The sequence below is a fragment of the Oxyura jamaicensis genome, chromosome Z, assembly GCF_011077185.1.
Source record: "Oxyura jamaicensis isolate SHBP4307 breed ruddy duck chromosome Z, BPBGC_Ojam_1.0, whole genome shotgun sequence".
Taxonomy (NCBI): domain Eukaryota; kingdom Metazoa; phylum Chordata; class Aves; order Anseriformes; family Anatidae; genus Oxyura; species Oxyura jamaicensis.
Window position 1 is genome coordinate 75,581,972 of NC_048926.1, and position 24,493 is coordinate 75,606,464.

Sequence of the window (24,493 nt, forward strand, 5' to 3'; positions counted from 1 at the left end):
TTCCCAGAGCCGCAGCGCTGCCGGCCGGCATCGTGCGCATGCGCAGCGGGCGGCAGGCGGGGTGCTGCGATGTGGGCGGGGCCGCCCCTCCCCCTCCCTTCCCCCTCCGCCCTGCTCCCCCCTCCCCTCCTCGCCGCGCACCCTTGGGGGCCATCCCCTGCGTGTGTGTCTGTGTGTGTTGGGGGGGGACCCGCTGCCGCCCCCCCTGCACCCGGGTCGGGACGGGACGGGACGGGACGGGGGACAGGGGGCAGACTGGGGCTAGGCAGCCCCATCCCCAAATTTCCCGTTCCTCCTTATCCAGGTAACGCGCACACGTCCCGCCGCGGGGCTCGAACCCGCGGCCGGCGGGGGCGAAGGGACGGATCCTGCACCGCGGCGGTGCCCGGCGGGCACAGCACCCTGACAGGGCAGGGGGTAGGGGGCGCGGGCAGGGTCCCCCGGGGGCTCCCCCGCAGCCCCCAGGAGCCACGGGTCCGGAGGTGCCCGCTGGGTGCAGCCCAGGGGGGTCGGCCAAAAGCAGGGTGCTGTTTTGGGGTGGCATCCGCACCCCTATCTGCCTCTGGTGTCGCCAGCACCTGTGATGGCTATGGGGTGGTGAGGTAACTTGGTTGGTGGACACCACGGGGGTCTGGCGAGCGAGGTGAGGATGGGATACAGGGACTTCATCCTGGAGAGAGACAACAAGGCTGGGGGAGCTTTGCTGGCGGTGGTCATGCAGCCTGGAGAACCAAGGGCTCTTTGGGATCTTAGCAATGGGTATAAAAAAACGGTAGGAGGGAATAAAGAAGGAGGAACCAGACTTTTCTCACCACTACCCTATGAAATGACAACAAGCAGCACACAAACCAACTTATTTCTTATGTTTAAACATAAGAAAAAAATATTTACTGCTATGGTAACCAAGCACTGGAACAGGTTCCCCAGAGGGGTTGTGGCATCTCCTTCCTTGGAGGTAATGGTAACCCAACTGGAAATGATCCTCAGCAACCTGCTGGGGCTGACGCTGCTCTGAGCGGGGCGGCTGGGCTAGACGGTCTCCAGAGATCCCTCCGACCTCAGCCACTCTGCGATTCTCCAATGCACTGCACTTGAAGAAACGCGCTTTTGTTTTAAAGAAACAAAATGTTTCCCAGTGCTTTGTTATTCCGCTATTCAATTGCTATAAATCAATGCGAGTTATTTTTAGTGTTCGTCTGTCAGTACTAACGTTTAGTTTGCTCTGCAGATGTCCTGTAGCATGGCTGTTGAAGAGGACTTTTTTCTGGAAGAAAAAAGATTCAGGCAGTACTGTGAAGAATTTATTAAACATTCGCAACAAATAGGAGATGGCTGGGAGTGGAGAACTACCAAGGTAAAAATAACCAAAGTGTTAATTTTTAGATAGCCTTGCTGACCTTTTTGAGCTGTTGGCAACCACTAGAAGCTAGCACAACCTTTTAGGTGGTTTGTATTGCATGAAACAAATGGCATTTTATTGAGCTGATCCAACAGCAAAAGAGCACCGAGGTGGTTTATCTGAGGATTTAGGCCAAGGCATCTACTGAATAGAACTCATGAATCCAGAAACAACTGCTGGGATGGACTTTTTATGTAACAAAGGGGTAGAATAATCTCATGATTTCTGCTTTGATGACAACATGCTTTTTAAGGCATTATTCTGTCTTCATTTTCAGAATTCCCAAAGATGAGGAAACAATTATAATTCTTAACAAGCCTATCTAACGGTTGACTCTGCTTGAAATCTGAAAAAAATACTTTTAATTTGAACTGCCTAGCTTCAGCTTCCAGCAGCTGGAACTTGTGCATTGTCTTTGAAGCTGGGGACCCATCTTTTATCAGAATTCTTCCTGTTTTAGTAGTTCTAGATTCATAGAATCACAGAATCATAGAATGGTTTGGGTTGGAAGGGACGTTAAGGACTATCTAGTTCCAACTCCCCTGCGATGGGCGGGGACCCCTCCGCCAGACCAGGTTGCCCAAAGCCTCATCCAGCCTGGTCTTGAACACCTCCAGGGATGGGGCAACCTGTTCCAGAGCCTCACCACCCTCAGAGTGAAGAATTTCTTCCTCATATCTAATCTATATTTCCTCTCTTTTAGTTTAAAGCCATTCCCCCTTGCCCTATCCCTGCTCCCCCTGACACAGAGTCCCTCACTGGCTTTCCTGCAGCTGGCTGCCTTTAGGCATTGGCAGGCTGCTGTGAGGTATCCCAGGGGCCTTCTCATCTCCAGGCCGAACAAACCCAACTCCCTCAGCCTGTCTTCACAGGACAGGTGCTCCAGCACCTTGATCATCCTTGTGGCCCTCCTCTGGACTTGTCTTTCTTGTGCTGGGGTCCTAGAACTGAGTGCAGGCTCCAAGTGGGGTCTCGCAGAGCAGAGGGGGACAATCCCCTCCCTCGCCCTGCTGCTCACGGTGCTTTTGGTGCAGCCCAGGGTGCACTTGGCTTTCTGGGCTGCAAGCACACATTGCTGGCCCGTGTTCAGCTTCTTGTCACCCAACACCCCCAGCCCCTTCTCAGAGCTGTTCTCAATCTATTCTCCGCCCAGCCAGTATTTGTACTTGGGATTGCCCTGGCCCAGGTGCAGGACCTTGCACTTGGCCTTGTTGAACTCCATGAGGTTTGCACAGGCCCACCTGTCAGGCCTGCCCAGGTCCCTCTGGATGGCATCCCTTCCCTCCTGTGCATTGGCCGCACCACTCAGCTCGCTGTCATTGGCAAACTTGCTGAGGATGCACTCAGTCCCACTGCCCGTGTCACTGACAAAGATGTCAAACAGCGCCGGTCCCAGTACTGACCCCTGAGGAACACCACTGGTCACTGATCTCTACCTGGGCATTGAGCTGTTAACCACAACTCTTTGAGTGTGACCATCCAGCCAGTTCCTCACTCACTGAGTGGTCCATCCATCAAATCCATGTCTTTCCAACTATGAGACAAGGATATCATGGGGACAGCGTCAAATGCTTTGCACAAGTCAAGGTAGATGGTGCCAGTTGCTCTTGCCCTATCCACCAATGCAGTAACCCCATCGTAGAAGGTCACCAGATTTGTCAGGCACATTCAGATCGACTCACCCCTTAACCTTATCTGTCTTAAGCAAAACACATTGACCTCATTGACTGTTTGGCATGTTTTCCAGTGTTCCTGTGGATCCTTGAATCCTTTCGGTATGTCAGCATTGTTCTTTGGCCATGGTCAGAACCAGATGATCAATATTGTGTCACTGTGAAGTCCAAATCATTCTACTAAAGGGTGACTTTAACCTTAAAAACTAAAATACCACATGGAGTGTTCCTGTACAGCTAATTATCCATAAACCAAATGCAGGGATTTTGTGCCTAAGGATCTAATCCTTCATCTTGCAGTCTTTGTTCTAGATGTGTGACTTTATATATTTTGTGTTTAAATACATGTTAATTACTTGCATACAGCAACCAGAAGAATCTGTATTAGTGATCAATCCTCATTATTTTTTGCATCCCCATCATTTTTAAACCTCACCGATAACAATTACATATTGTTTCTAGGTCATTAACCAAAATTTGAAATAGACTAGTCCCACAGGACCCCATTAGAGTCACTTCTTCATGATGATTTCCCATTTTTAAGTTATATTTGAGATCTCTGAATTAATAGTTTTTCGTCCTTTAGTAGGTGTCAGACTAGTTTAGGATAATGTTAATTTTTAATTTCTGCTTTTGGAATCAATGGCTATCTTACAGAAGTATGCATGTATCTTGTATGATATTTATCAAGCAATCTTACCTTTTTAAGTTTCCATAACAAGAATCTATTTTTCTTAAATAATTCCAGTTAATGAATATATTTCATTAATGATTGAATTCCATATGAAGTCTATGGTTGAGATGATGTCAAGCTAATGTGTGTATAGCTATGCAACTTAGTAAATACATACTTCTAAAGAAATATGGTTATGTACTGGCCTTCTCCCAAGTTCTCTGAAACTTCCACAGTGCTCGAAGACTTGAAGTACATTGGCAGTTCTTATGTGCTGATTTGAGAATACCTAATTATAGCCACTTCATGCTAATGTCCTGCTTAACTAACTACTCCTGACATGAAGAATTTGTAGTGGTTATGGCACATGGCTACACTGTTTGTATTTTATCTCCTGTACAATAGAAATACTTTGAACACTTGTTTTTTCTACTTTGAATGCTTCTGTTATTTTCCACCTAATAATAAGGCCATGCTGTTTTAGGATTTCCTTTTTCTTTTTTTTTTTTTTTTTTTTATGCTTGCTTTCTTATATTTTCTTGCTTCTGTGATTGGTTTTCAGTAATAGATGGTTTGAGATACTCATTATCTTAGTATTTCTTCTCTTTGCTATAAATTATTTTTAAGGTCTTGTTCCCTATCCTTTCATGAATTTTGGGGAGAAAAATCATGCTTGTACCATTTTGAAATGCAGCAATTCCCAGAGTAAATTTGTAATATCATTTCCATATAATTGTGTGGAGGGGTTACCATTTGTAATCCCTTCATCACAGATAAAACAAGTTCAGTAAGAAGTGGGATTTTGGCCTTAGATACATTCTTTTCAGAAGTTTTTAAAACAGTGCAGTTAATAGCCAAGTGTTACAATGTACCCTTTCTTGTAGGCAACCTTTTGAAACTTTAGATTTTGGTCCAAGGTTCTATTTATGAGGGATTTACTCAACAAAGAAAGATGCTATGAGCCTCTATTTGGAATTCAAAACATGGGTCAAAGTTTGAACTTTCTGTGAAATATGAACCTTTGTTGGAAATAGCAAAATGAGATAGATTATTGTTCTCATATATAAAAAAAAATGTGAGAGTTTTTTTTTTTTTTTAATGGACCAAGTTGGCGACTCTGTGATTTCAGAGAGTGATAAAAACCTGGCCACTGAGACCATTCATTTATCCTGTATAATCTGTGAAGGAAATGTTTTCGTTAAAAAAGTATCTCATTGTCTTTTTTTTTTTTTTTTTTTTTTTTTTAACAATGTATGTGTTATGGGCAGTTTGGGGCACTTGGTTTTGCTGATGTAATGTACTTGGATCCCATTCCTCATTCCATGCTCACGTGAATAGACCCATTGATGGCAATAAGACCACACAAGTAAATCAGACTTGTAGAACTGTGTTCTTGTGTTCCCATGTTTTCAGCAGAGATTAAACTTAGGTGATGAAATGCTCATTGTTTTTGCCAAGCTGCTTGTGGCATAGGCTTACATGACCCAAGCAGAATCTGGTATTCTTAGCTGTAAGTGAAATGTTCTAAATTGTGTCATTTTTATAATTCCTCTTTTTCCCCCAGAAAGAAAGCTGTATAAAAAGCTAAGAGAGCCTCCGTTGTAGGACCTCAATTTAGATAGTAACACTGACTTTTATTAGGGAAGGATAATTAAATCTCATCTGTGATGGCTGTGCCACTGTTTGCTTTCCGTTTTTTTTTTTTTTTTTTTTTTTTTTTTTTTTTTTTTCTGTTTTAAATACTACAAGTTGTATTTAGTTAGGTTAATCTGGGTGGTCGTATCAAAGGCTGTATCGGTTCACTTTTGTTTATGATACTTAAAAGACAGCTAGAAAAGAAAGGGACTCCTTTTCCACATTCATGAGGATCAAATCCTTACTAAAATATTGATTTATTTATAGGGCAGAAGTGTACAAATTAGGTACACAGAGTGCAACGGGAAGGATGCTCCTCTTTCCAGCCACCTCTCTGCTGCTATCTGTTAAATATGGAGATTTCTAACTCTGGGTTTCCAGCTGTATTTAGCTACTTTGCATGGCATTCAAATACTACAAAGCACAAAGACTATATGGTTTGGCTCCTTTCCCCCACTGGAAAAACTGGTTCAGGGAGGTGAATGTTATATCCAGCCCTTCTCCAGCAAAGCTCATTGTGCCTTGGGGTGTTTCACCTCTGTGGGTGGTAGTACTTTCTTTGCTGCTCTTAGGGTGATAAATACCAATGTAGGTAGCTGTACTCCTGCTTATGCTTGCATGAAACTCCCCAGGGAGAGACAGGGAGAGAGGGTGTTGAGAATGAATGGAGTGGCTTTTGTATCACCAAGATATGCCTAATTTTTTCCACCTCTATTGTCCTCTGCATGCTTGGTTCTTCAGAGCCAGGATACAGTTGGTTGGTTGTAAAACCAGGACATCCAGCAAAGTTTGGCAGATTCATCCTCTGGATGAGCAATATAATTGCTCATAATATGATTCACGCTTAAAAATTCACAGGGAAAAACACATATAGATGGCATTATTGTTTTATTTAAGGTGTGAAACTTGATAAGAACAAAGTACATGTATAGGCATAACAGATGTTGGAGGTACATATACTGCAGTGTCACTGAAAGGAGAGAACCAGCGTGTCCGAATAAAACCTGTGTTGATTTAAAGGTCAAAATACATGAAATAAACCGTGTCAGAAATGATAGATTAACCAAAGAGTTAAATTATGGTTAAATTTGCGGCCTTGTCAAGCAATTTAATGCTACATTAATGAATTCTGTAGAGAGACTGTTTTGAATAGAATCCTTTTTCATCAGATGTCGCACATGTGCTTTCTGTGTTTGTCTAAAATAAAATGTAATGAAACAGCTAATAAAACCCCAATTTATTTGTTTCCTTTGAGGAATATGTTCTTAACATGCAACTACTGTTCTTTGTGTTGTATACTCTTTCTCCCTTTCAGAGTGTATGTTTCTCCAGTGATCTGTTGGTAAAGTTTTTTCTCTCTTCTTTGAATTGAAAAAATATTTTTTATATGTGTGCAGATAGTCAAGTCAGCAAAGAGGGAAAGCTTCTAAAAGCTTCTCCTACCACTCAGAATTGCACAAGGGCCTTTTACAACAGTAGACCATGTGGTCTGGGAAGCAGAATGATAAAAAGGGAATTGGGAGAAGGTAAAGCTTTGCTGTTTTCTCTTTCATAAAGTCCTAAAGTAAAACAAGCTACTAATAATTGAGAAATTTATACTGGTGTGATCAATGCCTTGCAAGTTACTAGCTGCCCATCTCTTCATGACCTTCGTGCACTGTCTTCTGACTCCTTGGCAGTCACCCTTTCTTCCAAAGTATCAGTTATCTCATTCAAGTAATTACTATATTGAAATGTATTTTCACTTTCCACATCTGTGACTTCCTTTAACACTGAGAACTAGTGTAAACTGACTGTGAGAAGATGACGAAAAGCAATGCAGTGGTTGGTTCCTATAAAAAGACTTGGAGCTTGTGCATAAATGCTATGCTGTTTATTTTCTAGAACAGTGATAGCATTCAGCATTTTGGTTACAGATTTTTGATTTTTTATTTTTATTTTTCTGATCACAGGATCTTGCTGATGGTTATCTCAGTAAAACACAGTTCCGAATAACAAACAGAGGCATCCCACCAGATCTCAAGGACAAAAACAGTGATAACATTGAACAAGCGTTGTTTCTGCATGTTGAAGTAAGTGGAGATTTTAGACTTCTGAGTTAATAAAAGAAATCATGAACAGGATTTTAAAAAATATTCTATTATTAAACTAAGTCCTTCCAGAAAGATTTCAGTTCTTAAGTTATGGTTTGCAGTGGCTTTTGGTTATTCTTCATTCAGTTCTTCTTGTTCATGTGTGCAGCTAGCTTGGAGGTGAAAACTCACAGGAAATGGAAAGGCTCTAGCATGTATTTTTGTATATACGTATATATGTATGTATAGTGTCATCGTGGAAGGATAATATTTCTTAGTACATCAATTCACTACCATTTAAAAAAAAAAAAACAATTTTTTGAAAAAGATAAGGCATCGTTATTTAGTTATCTTAGAGGCAAAAATTAAAAAATTTAAACTTTCAGTTTTATGTTCATTTGAAATGATATTCTCAAGAAATAATATGTGTATAAGAGTTTTATACTTGTATACTTATTTTCTGCTGTGAGAATTCTTACCAAATCTTAAAAATATTGAGCAATTTTTTGAAACCAGTAGTGGGAAAGAAAATATATTAGGTGTTCTTTGAGGAAAATAAACTGATTTCTTCCAGAAAATGAATCTTGTTCATTAAACTGAGGGTGACTGATTAGAATAATTATTTGCTTGTTTGACTCTGCATTAGACCTCCAGATTATTGACTAATCAAGATATAAACAGTAGAAATTCACTTATTTTCTTATTATCATAGATATAAAAAGAACTTTAGGATTATAATTGACTGAAAACAATGGATTCTTTCTATTATAAACCGCTGAATACATTGACAGAGTATATTTTCCAGTTACCTTTCCCTGTAACAGTTCCTTTTCTTTTCTCGTCATCACAATGATTTCTTTTTCCCCAGAGAGACTCTGGTACAGGGTCTAAGATCAGTATTCTTTTGGCCTGATTTCTAAGGAAATGCCACTTAAAACAATCATACCGTCTACTAGGTAGTTGTTTCTACTGATTTTTCAGTTCACACATGGATTTCAGCTGTATTTTGAAGAGGGGTAGGTATTTCAAATCCTAAAAGTTTTGTGAGAACTGATGTCTGAATAGGTGAAATATGACCTTACTGGTAGGTAGAAGGCTGATCTTCATGCTCTGTTTGGCTGATCAGTGCAAGTCCAGGACTGGACTGAAGCAGCACCTTGGTCCCCCCTCAGGGTACCCTGAGGAGCAGCTAGGGTTCAAATGACACAAGTAAGTTGCAAACAAGACTTAGTCCTGTTGCTGTTAAGACAGCTTGTTCAGAACTCTGAAAAAAGTTAGGAAACTTTACAACCCCATTGCTGGTACACCAGATTTGATACAAATTGGAATCCATATAATCTTTAAAATCATTATCTTATATTTGTTTGATAGCTACGAATTAATAGCATTTGTTTGATAGCTGCAAATTAATAGCATTAATGCATCTTAAGCATTTTAGGTTTTTCTTTAATTTAAATTCTAGCCTTTCTTAAAATGAAGGCTAGTATCAGCGCTTCAGAGGTTGTTATTTAGCTGTCATTACAACAAGGTTTGTGTACTTTAGTCCTGGCTTGTAAGAACAGATTACTGTTTATATTCAAAATTGCTTTTTATTATTGGAACTGTTTTAATAATGAATCAAGACTTCATTACAGAATGTATTTTAAAAGAGCATCTTGTAAAGCTGTTTAGTTCTTCTTCTAGAAAATGGTATCAGCTACAGAAAGAGTGTGACAACAAAAGAAAAAGCTTCAGTCTTTAATGTACTGAAATATAGTTTTAGGTCAAACTCTATGGTTTATCTTGAAATATTGTGACAGATTTATGTATCTTGAATCATAGACGTGTCTAGGTTGGCAGGGACCTTGAACATCAGTGGGGCCTCTTTGAGGAGAAATCTTTGTTCATGTTGCACAGTAGCAATAAAGATGAAGAATCAAGCAGGAGGAAGGTCTTAGAAGATTATGTAGGTTATAAGACCTAGTAGTATACGTAAGAAAATACTGTCTCCTTTCCAAAATATTAGTTACCCAACAGAGATTATGTCAAATTTATATTCTTCATTGAACTGAAGGGTAACCATGCTGTTAAAAGTGTAGCTATTTAATCTAGAATTTTGTAGAAGCAAACTGATTAGTTAGAGAATGAAATTTGCTATGGAAATGTAAAGTAAAACTATGTATTGAAGACTAAGCAGAAAGGTGGAAGCAGTGACTGTAGGGGGATAAATTTTCTCAAGAAACCAGTGCATGCATGAAAAGTATTTTTTTTTTTTTTCCATAGATGAAGACTGTGAGAGCTTTGTTGCACTAACAGTCTATTATTTACATAGGTTTTGTTTTGTAGAAATACACATTGCACCCATAAATCACATGGTTTTACAGAGCTACTACAGTCTTTTAAAACACTTTATTGAAATAGATTATGATGAGTAGCCTTGAACAAAAGTGGGGGTTTTGATGGAACTAGAGAAGTCCTCCATGGTTATATGCAGTCAGTGTTTAGCATATTTTTTAGTATAGTTTAGAAAATGTATTTTTATATAATGTATTTTTATATATTTGAAACCTAAGGGAGCTCTAAGTGAGAATTATAGTTGCTTTTGCAAAATATCTGGCCATTGACTGATAGCTTTGCATTTCAGAATTTTCAATTTTGAAATTACCGTTGTGATCTAGATCTTTACTATATCGCATCTACTGTTTGTGTGTCACTGAGATACTTCCATCTGATCTTCTCCTTCAGTGTGTGGTTGGAGATAGGACACAGTTTTATGTAAGGTAGTTAATTAGGAACAGTCAGAAAGGAAAAATTAGGAAATTAAAAGTCCTTGTAATCAATATCCGTTGTTAGGAACAACAAGCATTGACAAAAAGACAAGGCAAAAATGTACTGAAGTATATGGCATGTCATAAAATTTCGCTCCAGAGTGTTCCTGGGAAATCCAGTTCAGAGATTACGAATGGAATGTTGGTTTTGGCAGGCAAAGTGAAAATTAGGAGGAATATAATGAAGACAAAATTTTGAAGCTGGATGAAAATATAGGAAAGCTATCTATAATAAGGGTAGAACTCCCATTTAAGTAATTGAACCAGAGGTGACATTGAATAATCCAGTGGGTATATCCTGTTACAGCAAAGAAGATAAATACGGTGTTGAAACTACAGAGAAACAAAATAGTTACTGTTTTGTTTGTTTTTAATCTGTCAAGAGATACTAAAGTATAACGATACAGTGCAAAAGATATGCAGAATAGTTGAATTAAAGTAACCTTATTAAAACAGAAAATCAACGATCGGATATCACGTTATCAAAAATGTGTTAATATCATGGGATCCCAGGGGAAACTGATCAAATTATTTGAAAAGTTTATTTCAGTTCATTGGTCATGGACAGTTAACTTTTTCAACTTTCCATCTCATTCTGTGCTATCTAAATATTTGGAGTCTTCGTGGTGAGGGAGTAATGAATAGCTATGTATTCTGGTCTTTTCTGCACAGCGGTCTGTATTATGTGGTGTGCTTGGTTCCATTTACACAACTTGTGTTTTAATAAAGAGAAGAAAAAGCATCTGAAGACCAAGAATAAAATTCTGTGTAGGTTTATTTTTGCTGTTTTTAGATAGATGCAACATAAAGCTTGTCACTTACATCTCTTTTTTCAGACTGAGGAGGTGAAAAAGCAGTTTTTTGTATAAATCAGTCAACCTATTTTAGGGGAGGATGAATCTAGAAGAGTCTATTTTTCTTCATTGATAAAGGAAAGCTAGAAGATCGTTAACTTGGATGTTGGAGTCTGCATTTTGTCATACGAATTTTGTACAACAAAGTATGGATGAATGCTCATTAAAGGCCACAGCAGTTGTTGCTGTTGATTTCACTGAGATTTCACTTGGACAGTAAAGCTTGTACTTAGTTCAGGACTGTAAGGATCAGCCATCGGAGCAGCTTGCATTGAGAGTCCTTGCACTGGGACTGGCATGCTTGACTTCAGCTGGAAACTTCATTTTTTTTACAGTGGGATGCTCTGGCCCTTGTGATACCAGCGGTCAGAGCAGGCAGTCACAGTTGGCACGTGTGATGGAGCTGTACATACTGGTGTGGCAAAGTACTTCTGATGGCACATCACCATTTTTTTTTGGGGGGGGGGGGGGGAGATGAGGGGGCAGTTGCTGTACTCCAGCTCCTGTGGGAACTTCTTGCTTTCCCTGTGTTGCAGGTGTTGTGAGTTACTAATGACAAGCTGATTTGCAGTAGGTTTCTGTAATGTGAGGCTGCCTGCTCTGTTGGACCAGCAGGAATGCAGCAGAAGCTAAGAACATGTTTGGGAGCCACTGTGCTGCAAGTTGGCATGCTATCTATTACAAAGCAGGTTTTCCCTTTTCTGGAACTTGAAGGCTTCTGCCATGCACATAGTAGTTAATTGATGGTTGCTTCAGCTCGTTGGCAAGCCTGCAGGATTCAGGCTGTCTCCTCGTTATCCTTTCACATGCCAGAGAGCCTTTGACACCTGCTAGTTTCCAGACACACTCTTTGTAATTTTTGAGCCATCCTAGGCGGTAGAGGAGTTGTCTCATAAGCTCATATAAGGGCTGCATAGGGTGTTGGAAGCTGTGAGAGGGTACAATGCCCTGCTTTTAAGCAGGTACAGTGTTAGAGCCATGAGTTGGATTTTGTTCATTGTATTCAAATGACCCTTAGAGCAAGCTTAGGTTAAGATAAATATGAAGAAGGTTTTACATCTGCATAGACACACTGAAACTTTAAACACAGGATGTTTGGAGACAGGTAAGCTTAAATGCTAATACCTACTTAGAGCAGTTTCAGAATGTTTTTCTCTTTGTACTTGTCAGTAACTGAGATGTCAAGCCATTTTTCTAACCATTGCCTGGTTGTCCTGTTTTATGCAGAGCCTCTCTCTTTCCATTTATTGTCTTACTAGAAAAGAATTGAGAATGTTTCTCTGGAAAGCCATTCTCTGATTTCTGTGGGTTTAGTTTAACCAAAATGTTTGTCTTCACATGAGAAAGGGACGTTTGCTCCTTTTCTGGAAGAATTGCATCCATGGCTCCATGTGGTAGTATACTTACCCATATTGATAAACAGAAACTGCTAATGACATTGTGGCTAACTATATACAAATTTTTAACCAAATTTGTGAAGGAAACTCCCTTCTAACTAATGAGATGAGATTTAGTCCTTGGGATAACAGCTGGAGAGATCATAAATCTTCTGGAGCATCTTTCAATAAATTGAGTCAGTTGTCTTTCTGTGCTATCCTGACTTTATGCCAGGTGAGTATCATCTATACTTTTCTGCAGACAGCAGAAATCATGTATAACTACCATGCTGTATTCTGGCTATTTCAAAAATATTTGGTGTATATTCTTTCTTGATCCAGGTCAAATCTGTTCTGCTGGAAGATCTGTCAGGGTCTGTATCAAGGAACATCGAACTGTATCATCTTTTGTATACTTTATATGTAGAACGTATGTTTAAAATATTTCTATGTCAATGCCCTTATGTTAACCAATTTTATAACTGAGATTTATAGAAGTCGTGCATCACAAGCTCTTCACTGAGATTAAATGCAACGATGACCAGCAGTGCAAGGGAAGTAATAAATTTGATGAACTTAAAATGTGCTTGATTTTGAGGAATACTGGGACAGTAATATCTTGACTGAGGCCATAGGGTCCTCTTCCTCTAAAATTGGAAACTTATCCTTCTACAGTTTTTTCCTTTTTCCATCATCCTTCTTTTTTCTTAAGTAAAATCATAGTGAACAGAATGCTTTTTTTTTTTTTTTTTTTTTTTTTTTTTTTTTCATATATTTTAAGTTATTTAAATGTTTTGAATTGGTATATCGTTTTTTTATTGTCAGCCAATTGCACTGAAACACTGGCTTTCATTCTGGACATTAGTATTTACCATCAACTGTATCCCACTCCAGCCTTTGTTAAGTGCTATGTAGACACTTCTTAAGCAAGGACAGAACGATTACTACTGTATATTATTACGTGGATTGTTGACAAGATGAAAAATTCTGTACAAAATTTGAAATGAGGACAGTCCTCATGCCTCAAAGAGCTTACATACTGAAAGAGTGAAATAGGAAAATCTGGATTCACTTATGCATTCTTTCTGTTTATTATTCAAATAGCTTAAGGGAAGCAATAACTTGGAGTAATAATTCTCTGTGTGTGGTTTGTCTCAGCTCTTCTCGGTATTGCAGAAGTAGTGAGTCAGCGTGGAACCATTTCTGAAGCTACATCCATTGCTGCTTTATGTAGGAGTGGGCAGGTTGGGAATGTAGAAGGTCTGTTAATAACTGATGTTGCCTTTGGAAAATGAGCCCTGAGCTTCACTAATATGTCGGTTAAGATATATATTTATTTTTATATCGACTACCTTTGCTGGCAGATGTTCATTAGTGTAAGTGAAGACTTTCCTGATGAAGGGTGTGGGAGTGAGCCTGACATCTTTCTTGTACTTCATAATACTGTGTGATTTGCTGTTCAGCTGTGCTTTTCAGTTTATAACAATTAGAAAATTATAAATCTTAGTAATTATTAATCATTTTTTCTCTAAACAACTCCAGTATTTTTAGAATTAAGAACAACTCCTTTTTTTGTGCAAAAGTAAATAGCATGAGCTCAGTGTAAACATATGCAGAACCACAGTATTTGTTGGATGGTTAAAAAATGTGAAGTAAAAACCCAGCAAAAGTACTTAGGGAGAAAAATGTAAATATATTTAATGGAATCCAGCACTCACTGGAGAAAATAATAAAAGGTCCTCAGTACACAAGGAGACAATCAAGTATTACATACGCCCCTCAAACATCAGTTTTTAGTGAATGATCCCAGCTGAAGAGCAGAACAGCTGCTCCAGAAGCAGGTGAGTTTACCCATAGTCTTTCCCATAGTTACCCTGATGGTCTGAGGAGGGAGTAGGTCATGCTGCATATGTACTCAACCCAAATTATGTTCCCTCCAAAACCTGATGGAAGAAGGTTTGGTAGTTTTGACAGGAAGAATGAATTTTAATTTCAGTTCAACTCAGACTCTTCCAGCATGCCGGGCTTCCTCTGCCATTGGGTCTCCCTGGAATCAGCTCTTCCTTTAATGCTCTTGCCCAAAATACTTGTGGGCAGCCTTAATTGTGCCATAGTACATGTCTATGCCCATAATTCTGTATTAGCCAGGCCACTGATTGGCCCTATCTTCCAGATTTTCTCGATGCTTCATTTTCTAGCATAGTACCACAAACCTTTTAAAATGCCAGGTCACAGGAAGAAAACCTCAAACTGGTGATGGAAACATATAAAAAATAAATAAATCAGGAAACCACCTGTTCTAAGGAGATCTAAAGTGAGTTGCAAAATGCAGCAAAGATGCTTGTGATTTTGCTTAAAACTATATTAATCTAAAAACTGAATTAGCTTTTATTAAGCCACATGAAAAAAATCTGGTGTGGATTTTATTAACTTTGTTTTAGCTTAAAAAGCTTGGCAAAAGAATGACATTGTTTAGAAATATTAAAGCTGAAATAAGCTTCGGGAGAGATTACTCCCCTTCCATGGAAAAAAACTCAATAAAGGAGGAATGCTATGGTGACAGAAGTCATCTGAGTCCAAGATAAATCCTGCTTCTAGACTCCTTTGTTGGTGGGATGTTTCAGTCTTCATGAAAGAGGCTAAATGTTTTACTCTTAGGAACTTCTAGAGGCATGGGAAGTTTCTCCCCCCCATACCTTTGCAGATCACTTTTCTGTGTGTGACTTTGGTATCCTGGCAAATCTTTTTAACAGTAGTTACATTTAGTTTTCAACAGCTTTGATGACATGCTGTTGGTTTGGCTGTTGTTGTGTATGGTGGGACTGTAATCTGTATTCCCCATTTTACACATTCTTTGATTGCTGTTCAGTTTTACCCACTAGAATGTACTTAGTGTGTTTTTACAAACCTTAGAAATGATATCAAAGCAAATACAAACTAATTATGAAGCTTTTGGGAGAATTGAAGAAGCACACTGTATGACCTTTAAAAGTAATTTCTTTTTGGTTTAGGTGTTAGTGCAAAGTGTTTTCAACTTTTTATGTGCTTAGTATTCAAAGTCATCACTTAATATTAGCAAATAAATTCTACATCAAGCACTGGGAAAAAAATGTTCTAATTCAGCTAGGGTAACTGATTGTGACAGTTCACTTAGACTTACAGTGGTTGAAGGCATGCCATAATCCCAGCAGAATGTCTTCTTTCTGCAATAAATAAACCTCCATTTCCTTTGAAGCACACGTTGAGACTACTAAGTGAAGACGGTTTTCCCAGAGCCTGAACTTTGAGAGACTAATAGCGCCACTGACAAAATTATTTATAAGCTCATTCATTTGGCCCGCAATCGTGTGTTACAGATATTGGAAAGAAATATTGTTGTTTTGTTTCTACTTCAGTGCATTGTTTACTGACATCTAGAAAGTTGTTCTGAAAAAAAATGTTTTTCTTTTTTAATTTTTTTGAATCTAGGAAAGAAAAATTATACTGAGAGCTTTGAACTCTTTTTTAATTTTTGAAGTTCAGATTTTATTAAGTAAATTTAAAGTATGAATTAATTTCATAAGAATACAGACTGCATTTTTATTTCTGCCTTTTTAATAAGTCATTATTATTAGGTCACAAATAATATTTTTTAAATGGCATGAGAGTATACTACAATAACAGTTGTCTTTGCCCTGTAAATTATGTGGCCAAAGTTACCTTAAAACTGCTTGTAGGTGCATGTACAGCAGTCTCAGAGATATGCAGACTACAGATTTAGACTGTAACCTAGCTGGCTGTTCTGCTTCCCCTCTTGTTTTTTTAGGGTAATGTCTTCAAATAAATTATTTATTTATTACAAGGCTTGGTAACTTTTGTGTCAGATAGGCTGATACCCATAGTTGATCGTTTTGATGTGATATGCTTGACATGCCTTGATGTTTGTCCAGCTTCTACAGTTTTGTAAGTTGAAGGGCTTGTGAGAAATTAAAATCTGTTTTTCTATTTTCAATTTAATGTTATCACTTTAATAGTCTTATTAAGAAAAACCTATTATAAAAATAGATCTTATTTGTTGTGCTTTTCTTTTTTTTAAAAAAAATCTCCTGTCTTTTTTCCTCCAAAGCCAGAAAGTTTGATATGAGCTACTGTAGGTTGAAGAGATACTCAAGTGATGGGCATATCAACAGTGCTTATGGTAAGCACCATAGCACCATATTATATTATTAAAAATATCACAGATGTGTAACATCACAGAATGGCTGAGGGACCTCTGGAGGCCATCTGGTCCCACCACTGCTCCAGCAGGGCCACCCAGAGCAGGGTGCCCAGGCTCATGTCCAGGTGGGTTCTGGAGATCCCTAAGGAGGAGATCCCACGGCCTCAGGGAAGCCTATGCCAGTGCTCAGCCACCCGCACAGCACCAGAGTGGTGCTGCCTGGTGCTCAGAGGAACCTCCTTTGCTCCAGTTCGTGCCCACTGCCTCTTGTCCTGGCACTGGGCACCACTGACAAGACCTTGGCTCGGTACTTTCTGTGCCGTCCCTTCAGGTATTTATAGATATAGACGACATCCCCTGGAGCCTCCTCCAGACTGAAAGTCCCAGCCCTCTCAGCCTCTCCTCAGAGCACCATTGTGGCATTAATTTCCTTCCTGAGCATTGCTCTGCTTGGGGATAATGAGAATGAAGAGACTGGAAGAACATACCAGTAGAAAACATTGATTCTTCCTGATATATGAGCAGGTAGATACCAAACACTTCACCATCTAAGTCTCCAAAACTGTGTTCAGTAGCTGAAAAAAGCTATATGCTGGAGTGATTTTACTCGGTACAGCTCATAAATGGGAACAGGCATGTGGTTAACAGCTCACTAGAAAGAATAAAAGACCCATTTTTGTTACTCTGAATTTTACTCTAACAGCTTGCTTCATCTCTTAATTGTATGGGTTTGTATATGAAGACTCTTAACTTCAAAATTCAGTAGAATGTGTGATACAAATTGGTGGTGGTTGTTCAGAATTGATTAATCACTGAGATATGCTCAATGCCAAAGGAATATGCTCTGAGCGTATACATTGAAACTGACAGTGATGTTAAATATAATTAAAAAGGAGATTAATGGTAAAATCTTTGTGTTCCTAAAAACTCACGTGTTTGGAATAATCTGGCCTCGTGAAGGTAAAGATAAGTTAGTTCAGAGAAATAGGAGTACTTGTGAAAATAGTTGATGCATAACTACATTTTGGATTGACTAATACAAGGTAGAGAGAGCTAAGAGAGCTGCCTGTATCATGAGTAGCATTTCGGAGGCCTGGATTTTAAAGCGTGCTTCTGTTTTCTGCCCATATTTATGTCATAAGTTAGTGATAGTAGTGCATGGGGTTGGACAGAGTGAAGAAGAATGAGTCTTGCTCCCAGCACTCCGTGTGGCATTGCTGCATCAGCATGTTGAGCGGTATGTATTGTGCCAGGTGTAATTAGTTCGCTCCCTCCCAGAGTGGGAAGGAGTCCTGAGGGAGGCTGCAGTGCTCTCTGATCACGATTTTTTGGCTGGTCGGGGGGGCGGTCTGATGATGTGTTGCCCTAACTCATGGCAGAGCATTGTCTTTTTGTCCAGGCTGTCTTTGTCAAGTGCTTGTGACATTAGCTTACAAACGAGAAACATGACACTGTAGTATTTGTCAATACTGTTCTACCACAAAGGAAGCAAAATCACAGTCTAGTCAGTTGTTAACGTTTTGCTTTTTATGGTGAACCACCAAATACTTCATGTTGCAAGCCTTGCATATATGCCTTCCTTTGTTTCTTTTAAATTAAATTACACTGGTACAGCGTTATACTCTAATTTTCTAGGGAAAATGCTCATCTGTTGGATCAATACTCTGATTTTGGCTAAGTGCCTGTGTTTTGTAGCAGCATCATATGCTTCATTTTTCATGTTAGTGTATCTGCACTATTCACTTGTTACATACAGGTCATGTTGGCTTGAAGTGAGTATTGGAGATTTAGGGCCGTACAGTGAGCGTTTTTTTTCCTGAGAACCAGGCAAAATGGCTGAACTTCTACATGTTGCTGCATTGTAGAAAATTCCGAAGTCAGGAAGCTCTTAGGTTACTTGTTTTATTTCTTTCTGAAAATTATTTTACTACTTTTAAAAAGATTCCTAAGTTACTGTCCCTCTAGCTATGTTTAAGTGATGTAGCATGGACTGCAGCCCAGCAAGTAACCCTGCAACTCTGCTTTTGGTGGTGGGGATCCAAGACCTGATCCCAACTTAGGGATGCTGAAGTTACGCTACTGAAAATTTACATCTACCAGAAGTGTAAAGCAGCAAATTATCTTGAAAGTTAAGAAGACTGACATTATTTGTCTCTGGCATTATTGCAGTGTTAGGCCACACGATTATGATTCTACTTTTCAGTTAGCCTACCTGCCTTAACAATTTCTGGTCTTTGACACAGTCATTTTTGCTGTGAGGTCTAACTGTGGGTTTTCAGATTTTTACCCCAAAAACATCTCACCATCATTGTCTCTAACTGTTAATATGGGTCACTCTCAAGGTAAATGAAACAATGTTTTTATCCCGTGTTACAAAGAACTGTCCTTATTTCCTACTCTGGAAAAATAGGCAGTCCCATACTTTTTTTCCTCTATGTTTTAAATCTTTCTACACTGTCAATTTTGTTAGCCTTATTAATTAAAATAATAATAATAATAATAAAATAAATAAAAAGCAGTCACTGCTGTTTTATTGTTAGTATTGTCAATATAGTGATTTACATTTCTTCTCAAGGTCAGAATGCAAAGTTCTCCTCATGTATATTCTATACATACTGTGTAGTCTGTGTGTGATTCTGAGGTCTAATCCTTCCTAGCTGTAACCAAGTAGCATTGAGGTTAATTGAGATTTAGGAAGTTGCATGAAGGATAATGTTTTCTGTAGTTATGAAATATGTCAATATCAATAATAACAGTAACTTACCTAGCATCATAAAGACAAACACAATGAGGAGACACTGCTTTCTTGTCTCATAATAGCCAAGTTGTAGCACATGGCCTGTAAAAACGTAGCTGTGAAAATAAGGTTGGGTTTTGTTTTATTTTCCTTCTGTAATTGGGCTGGTACTCAACATGGTATTACCAAGGCAGTATGTTAAAACTTAGTACTGATGGGATTGTGAATGCACCAATTTCAAAATTGCTGTTCCAGTTTATAGCAGGAATGAATTTGATTTTGTGAGTTTGTATAAGATACAGGTGCTTTCCTGAATGAATAAGGCAATATATCTTAATAGCAAGTACATTTTTCTTGAATTCAGCTTGTTAATGTTGTGTAATCTTTCTGCCCTGGTTTGCCAGGAACTAGTTCAGACATTGCTTAGACATGTTTATTGACAATTTCAGTGAGACACTCTCACTTGTACATTCCAAGTAAAGGGAAGATTGTTTAAATGATCATATATGTTTGGGGATGGGTAAATGTATTGCTGAGTGTAAACTCATGTCTGTAACTGGGCGTATTTCTTTTTGCTCAATGAGAAGCTTTCTCTTGACGATGTGTGGTGGTAGCAATTAAATTAAATAATATGAATTGGATTTGAACAGTTTTTACCATTCTGCCCTGAATTCTGGAGAAAAACTTAATGTCACATGCTTAATAAGATTTAAGATTTATTTCTGAGAAAAAGAGTAAAGAGTAAAGACTCTTCACAATCATGATATAGACATTTTTGTGGGATCAGTGATAAACTGAGATGCAGAGAGACAGCTCTAGCATAGGAGGGAGAAAGCTGTGGCTTGCAGGAGGTGAAAGATTTGTGCCGTAGGTAATAGGTCATATTTTTATAGTATAAGCTTTGTGTCCAACTAGTGATTTTTGTAATACAATTAATAGTATTTATTTCCATCCGTATTTTGTACTTTTCCCTATTTGATGGCTTGCCAATAAAATTTCTTTCCAAGACAGCTGAACCTAGCTTGCAGACTGACAGGGAACAAAAAAACACCTTCAAAGGAAAGCACATTAAAAAGCTTAGAAATCACCAGAAAGCATTAACGGCTCTGTTGGCTGTTGCACAATGGGATGCAGGAATTGCAATAATGTTCTTCTTCCATCTGGTGCCTGCAAACTTGCTGTTTTCTGAGGCATTCATTACTGTAGCAAACTGTTCACTTATTCATTCATGTGTAGCTGCCCGTTATTCTTTGGAAAAGACTTGAGTTGAAATCGGCTCAGTTCTTTGTTGCAGAAGTGCTCAGTGTCAAACATACTACAAGAAGATGTCAGTCCAAATGCAAATACCACCGAATTTTAAAACATCTCCGCATGTTGTATGTATTTGGAATGTACTGTGAAGGTGTAGTCCCAGGAGAGAGGATCTTGACTGACAATACTCAAAGGAAAATCATGCGTTGTCTGTGCCAAAATGTCTGTCTTAGACTGAAATTTCAATTTCTGTTTTAAATTTCCTGGCTTGTGTTAAATAACATCCTAGCCTTAAAATTTCTTTATTTCTTAGAGACTTGATAGTTATTTTCTTTGTTACATCTGGACTAGTTAATTTTCAGGATGTGAAATAGCTCCTGGAAGGTGTCACTCTGTGAGGGAAGAACAGTTTTCTGAACTAAAAGATGGGGAAGAGCTGGAGCTGACTTTTTTCAATCCCAGTAGCAAAAGGTGACAACTTTATTTTGAAATGTGCCTTGTTATTTCTGTATTCGTTGCCAACTGGGGGCAGTATTGGGGTTGCCAAATTTGTCACTTTTGTGCAGAATGAGGGACATCTTGGGTCTAAACTGAAACTTAAACCCTGTAAGTAATTGAAACAGATAAACTGAAACATAGGCCTTGTAAGAGGACTGTGTCACTAAATGGAGAGCAAACCTGAATTAAGGATCTAGCTTAAGCAAATGGAATTCCATCTTCTGCTCATGAAATCTTTGATTTTCCTCCTTTTCAGATGTTAGCAGATAATACAGATCATGTTGGAAGTGAGGAGCGTCAAAAGAATTATTTAAAATGACTGAAGATCATCCTTTTTTTTTTTTTTTTTTTTTTTTTTTTTTTTTTTTTTTTTTAATCTGGACCATAGGACTTTCAGTAATCCTTAGAAGCTAAGTGTAGGTTTCTGAACTGACCTGGTATTTAGCAGTGGTAAGTCCTTCAGCTGCCTTTAGTGGAAGCCTCTGAGTACATAGTTCTTTGGAAAATAAGGCAGATATGTGCTTAAATAGAAACCTGCTAATTTCTGATTATAAGAATCTTGTCCAAGGCTTGGAAGGTAAGGTAAGGTTAGTTTTAGTTTTCTTGAGTAGTTATATAGATTTGCAGATATGAACAGAAGAGGAAGTGAAAACTTCCTATATGAATTCCTAAATCCCAGGCAGGACACATGGAATGCATTTAAACATTTATTTTTCTGGGGTTCTTGTGCTTCATCAGTGTCTCAACATCTATCTATATGCTGAAAAAGTTGTAACCAGTCCAGTTATCACTGGTCTATAAATACAGTTGAGGAACTGTTTTCCTGCTGCTGTAGGAAATCAACCAAAAATGGTTACTCACAATACAGAAGATGTAGAAATACAATTAAAGAACAGCAGAAAGTGCATGCAATCAAAACTTTGATCCTGTAGTGTGGTATTAGCTAGAATTATTTTGCTTTCCAAAACAAACATTACAACTGCAACCATTTGAGTGTAAATGGTAGAAACTCCCATGAATTTTTTAGTTTTTAAACTATTCTTACTTTGTCTGTTAATGGATGCTTAGTATTCACATTTTCCATTTTTTTCGTCACACTTTGAAAGGACAGAAACATATTTGCCATTTAAAATCAAAGATGCAATTTCTGTGTAAACCGTAACTGCTCAAGTTTCTGAGAAAACCATAAATACAAAATTCTAAGAAAAAATTTAAACATTGGGAAGATGAAAATGCAAATTGTCTGATATTCCAAGAATTAGCAAAGTATAATGCCCTTTTTCACTTGTTTTACAAAAACTGTTTTGATTTTCTGTAGTATTTATCTCTGCCCTTGCCTCTGCTCAAAAATTCTTCCATCAGTGGAGTGATGTTAGCTGCATTTGAGCAAGGTAGGGGTTTTTAAAGACAAGTTCCTGTAAGTTTTGTGAAATTAAATGGTTGAGTGGAGGACAGAGAACATAAAAAATTCTCTGCTTGAGGGCAGAGTTACAACATGTGCTGATAACTTGCGATGTGCCAGGCAATCCACCTGAGAAAGACCTTGTAAATGTCCCAGCTGAAGCAAAAGCCCTGCCTTTCCTTGGACCTAACACTCGGTTGACCACAAGATTCAAATCTGAAGGAAAGAAAAATCAATCAAAGCATTGCAAAATAATTCAAGGTAATTCAGAGTGTACACTATTTAACAAGCAACTTGATGAGTAATTTCAAAATGTTTTGTCATGTGGATTTGATGCAATACGGAAAAACAAACATGAGTTGATTAAAGGACTATGGTGACATAAATTTTATTTTTATTTTTTTTGCTATTGATTCTTTTTTCATCTTTCTTCAAAAACATATACTTTGGGAAGACAGTGCATATGACTAACTGTAAGTTGTATACCTGGTGGGCAGCCCCGTGGCAGTATGCTGAGTGTATGGATATTAAACCATTGTGTTATTCAGAGGAGCCCATTGTGCTTTAATTGATAGCACCCCGTCCCCAGTAATGGAAGATTTGAGTGTCTCCAAGGAGCAAAACTGTGCTGAACCTTTCTGGTAGCATTTTTTGATCCTATGTTAAACAGATGTTCAGGACTTGGTAAATCTGACTTGAATTTCTGGACATACATGGTCGTAGCCAAAGCTGCTATGCATGTGTAAACTAGTGAATTTACATGCAAAGTAAATCCAGGATCTGTGCAGAAACCCCAGTAATTCCACTAAGCTTTATTACTCAGTTCTTCATAACTGCAAAAAGTCTTAATGCTTTCAGGGAAAACATTAGACTTACTGTGTAGTGCTGCGTCTCATGCTTACAGTACATGACCATCTTTGAAAGGAAAATGTACTTGAAATACTCTTTTTTTTTTTTTTTTTTTTTTTTTTAATGCAATATGATAAATACTTACTTTCCCTGTCTTTCTTATTTTGTGATTTTTTTTTTTTTTCTGGTTGATTTCATCATTTTATAGCTATAGTGTTGCATGGGCAATGGTAGCTGTAGGAGATTTCAGAGAAAGGGTGTATTGAAATCCTGCCCAGCTTTCTCTGAAGCTAATATAAGGACTCACACTGCTGTGAACTGTATCTGATCCTGCTTTATAGATAACAGAATTAGTAGCCAGACATGCAAAGCTCTGTAATATCCAAGTTTTTAAATCAAAATGAATCATAAACATACTGATGAAGTGACTTCTAAACTATGCTTTCAAACATTGTAGCCAGTCTAAATTTTTATATAGTGTTGTTCTAGGCACCTAAAGTAGTCTGGCTGTCAGTACTTTCAACAGGCTATTTTTTACCACTGCTGATCAGATTTTAATATTAGACTTTATTTACTGCTTCACGTTTTTCACTTTTTTTGGTATATATATATTTTTACCTCTTCTACTACTGTTACATATTTTCTTTGTCTCTGCATGAAAAGGGCATTTTCCTGCTGCAGTAGAGTCTTGTTACAAGTTTCATTTCAAACCCATCTCTACAAATATATCTTAAATAGTTACTTTAATGCCATTAAAAAAAAAAAAAAAAAAAGTAATCTTTCTCAAAACTGCTGATACCATTTTGATGAAAATATTGGTAAAAGGGAAGAAATGGAAAAATAACATGAGGGGGGTTGTTATTTATGTCTTTTACTTAATGAACCTTATTGTCTTCAATCAAAAGCCCTGTTGTAATCCTATACACTTTTTTCGGGGAGGTGTCCTCATTTTTTTGTAGGTGGTAATTTCAGATCTCACCTGTTGGTGTTACTGTAAGCCGTGTCTTTGAGAATTAACTTCTGCCAGTTTTTTTCAAAGGCAGCCCTTTGTCATAGGTCTCATAACTGC

General features: G+C 38.2%; 1 protein-coding gene across 3 annotated transcripts in view; it reads left to right on the forward strand.

The window, feature by feature from the left end:
• Positions 1-242: 242 nt before the first annotated feature.
• ATG10 (autophagy related 10) overlaps positions 243-24,493 on the forward strand; it is an 81,614-nt gene continuing 57,363 nt past the window's right edge. For 2 of the 3 annotated variants that reach the window (XM_035310312.1, XM_035310314.1), the window contains exons 1-3: positions 243-304; positions 1,229-1,354; positions 7,333-7,452. In XM_035310312.1, the coding sequence (XP_035166203.1) occupies positions 1,229-1,354; positions 7,333-7,452 (246 nt within the window). In that variant the 5' untranslated portion in view covers positions 243-304. Of the gene's footprint in view, positions 305-908; positions 956-1,228; positions 1,355-7,332; positions 7,453-24,493 lie in introns of those variants that run through there. The other variant, XM_035310313.1, reaches the window with a different exon arrangement.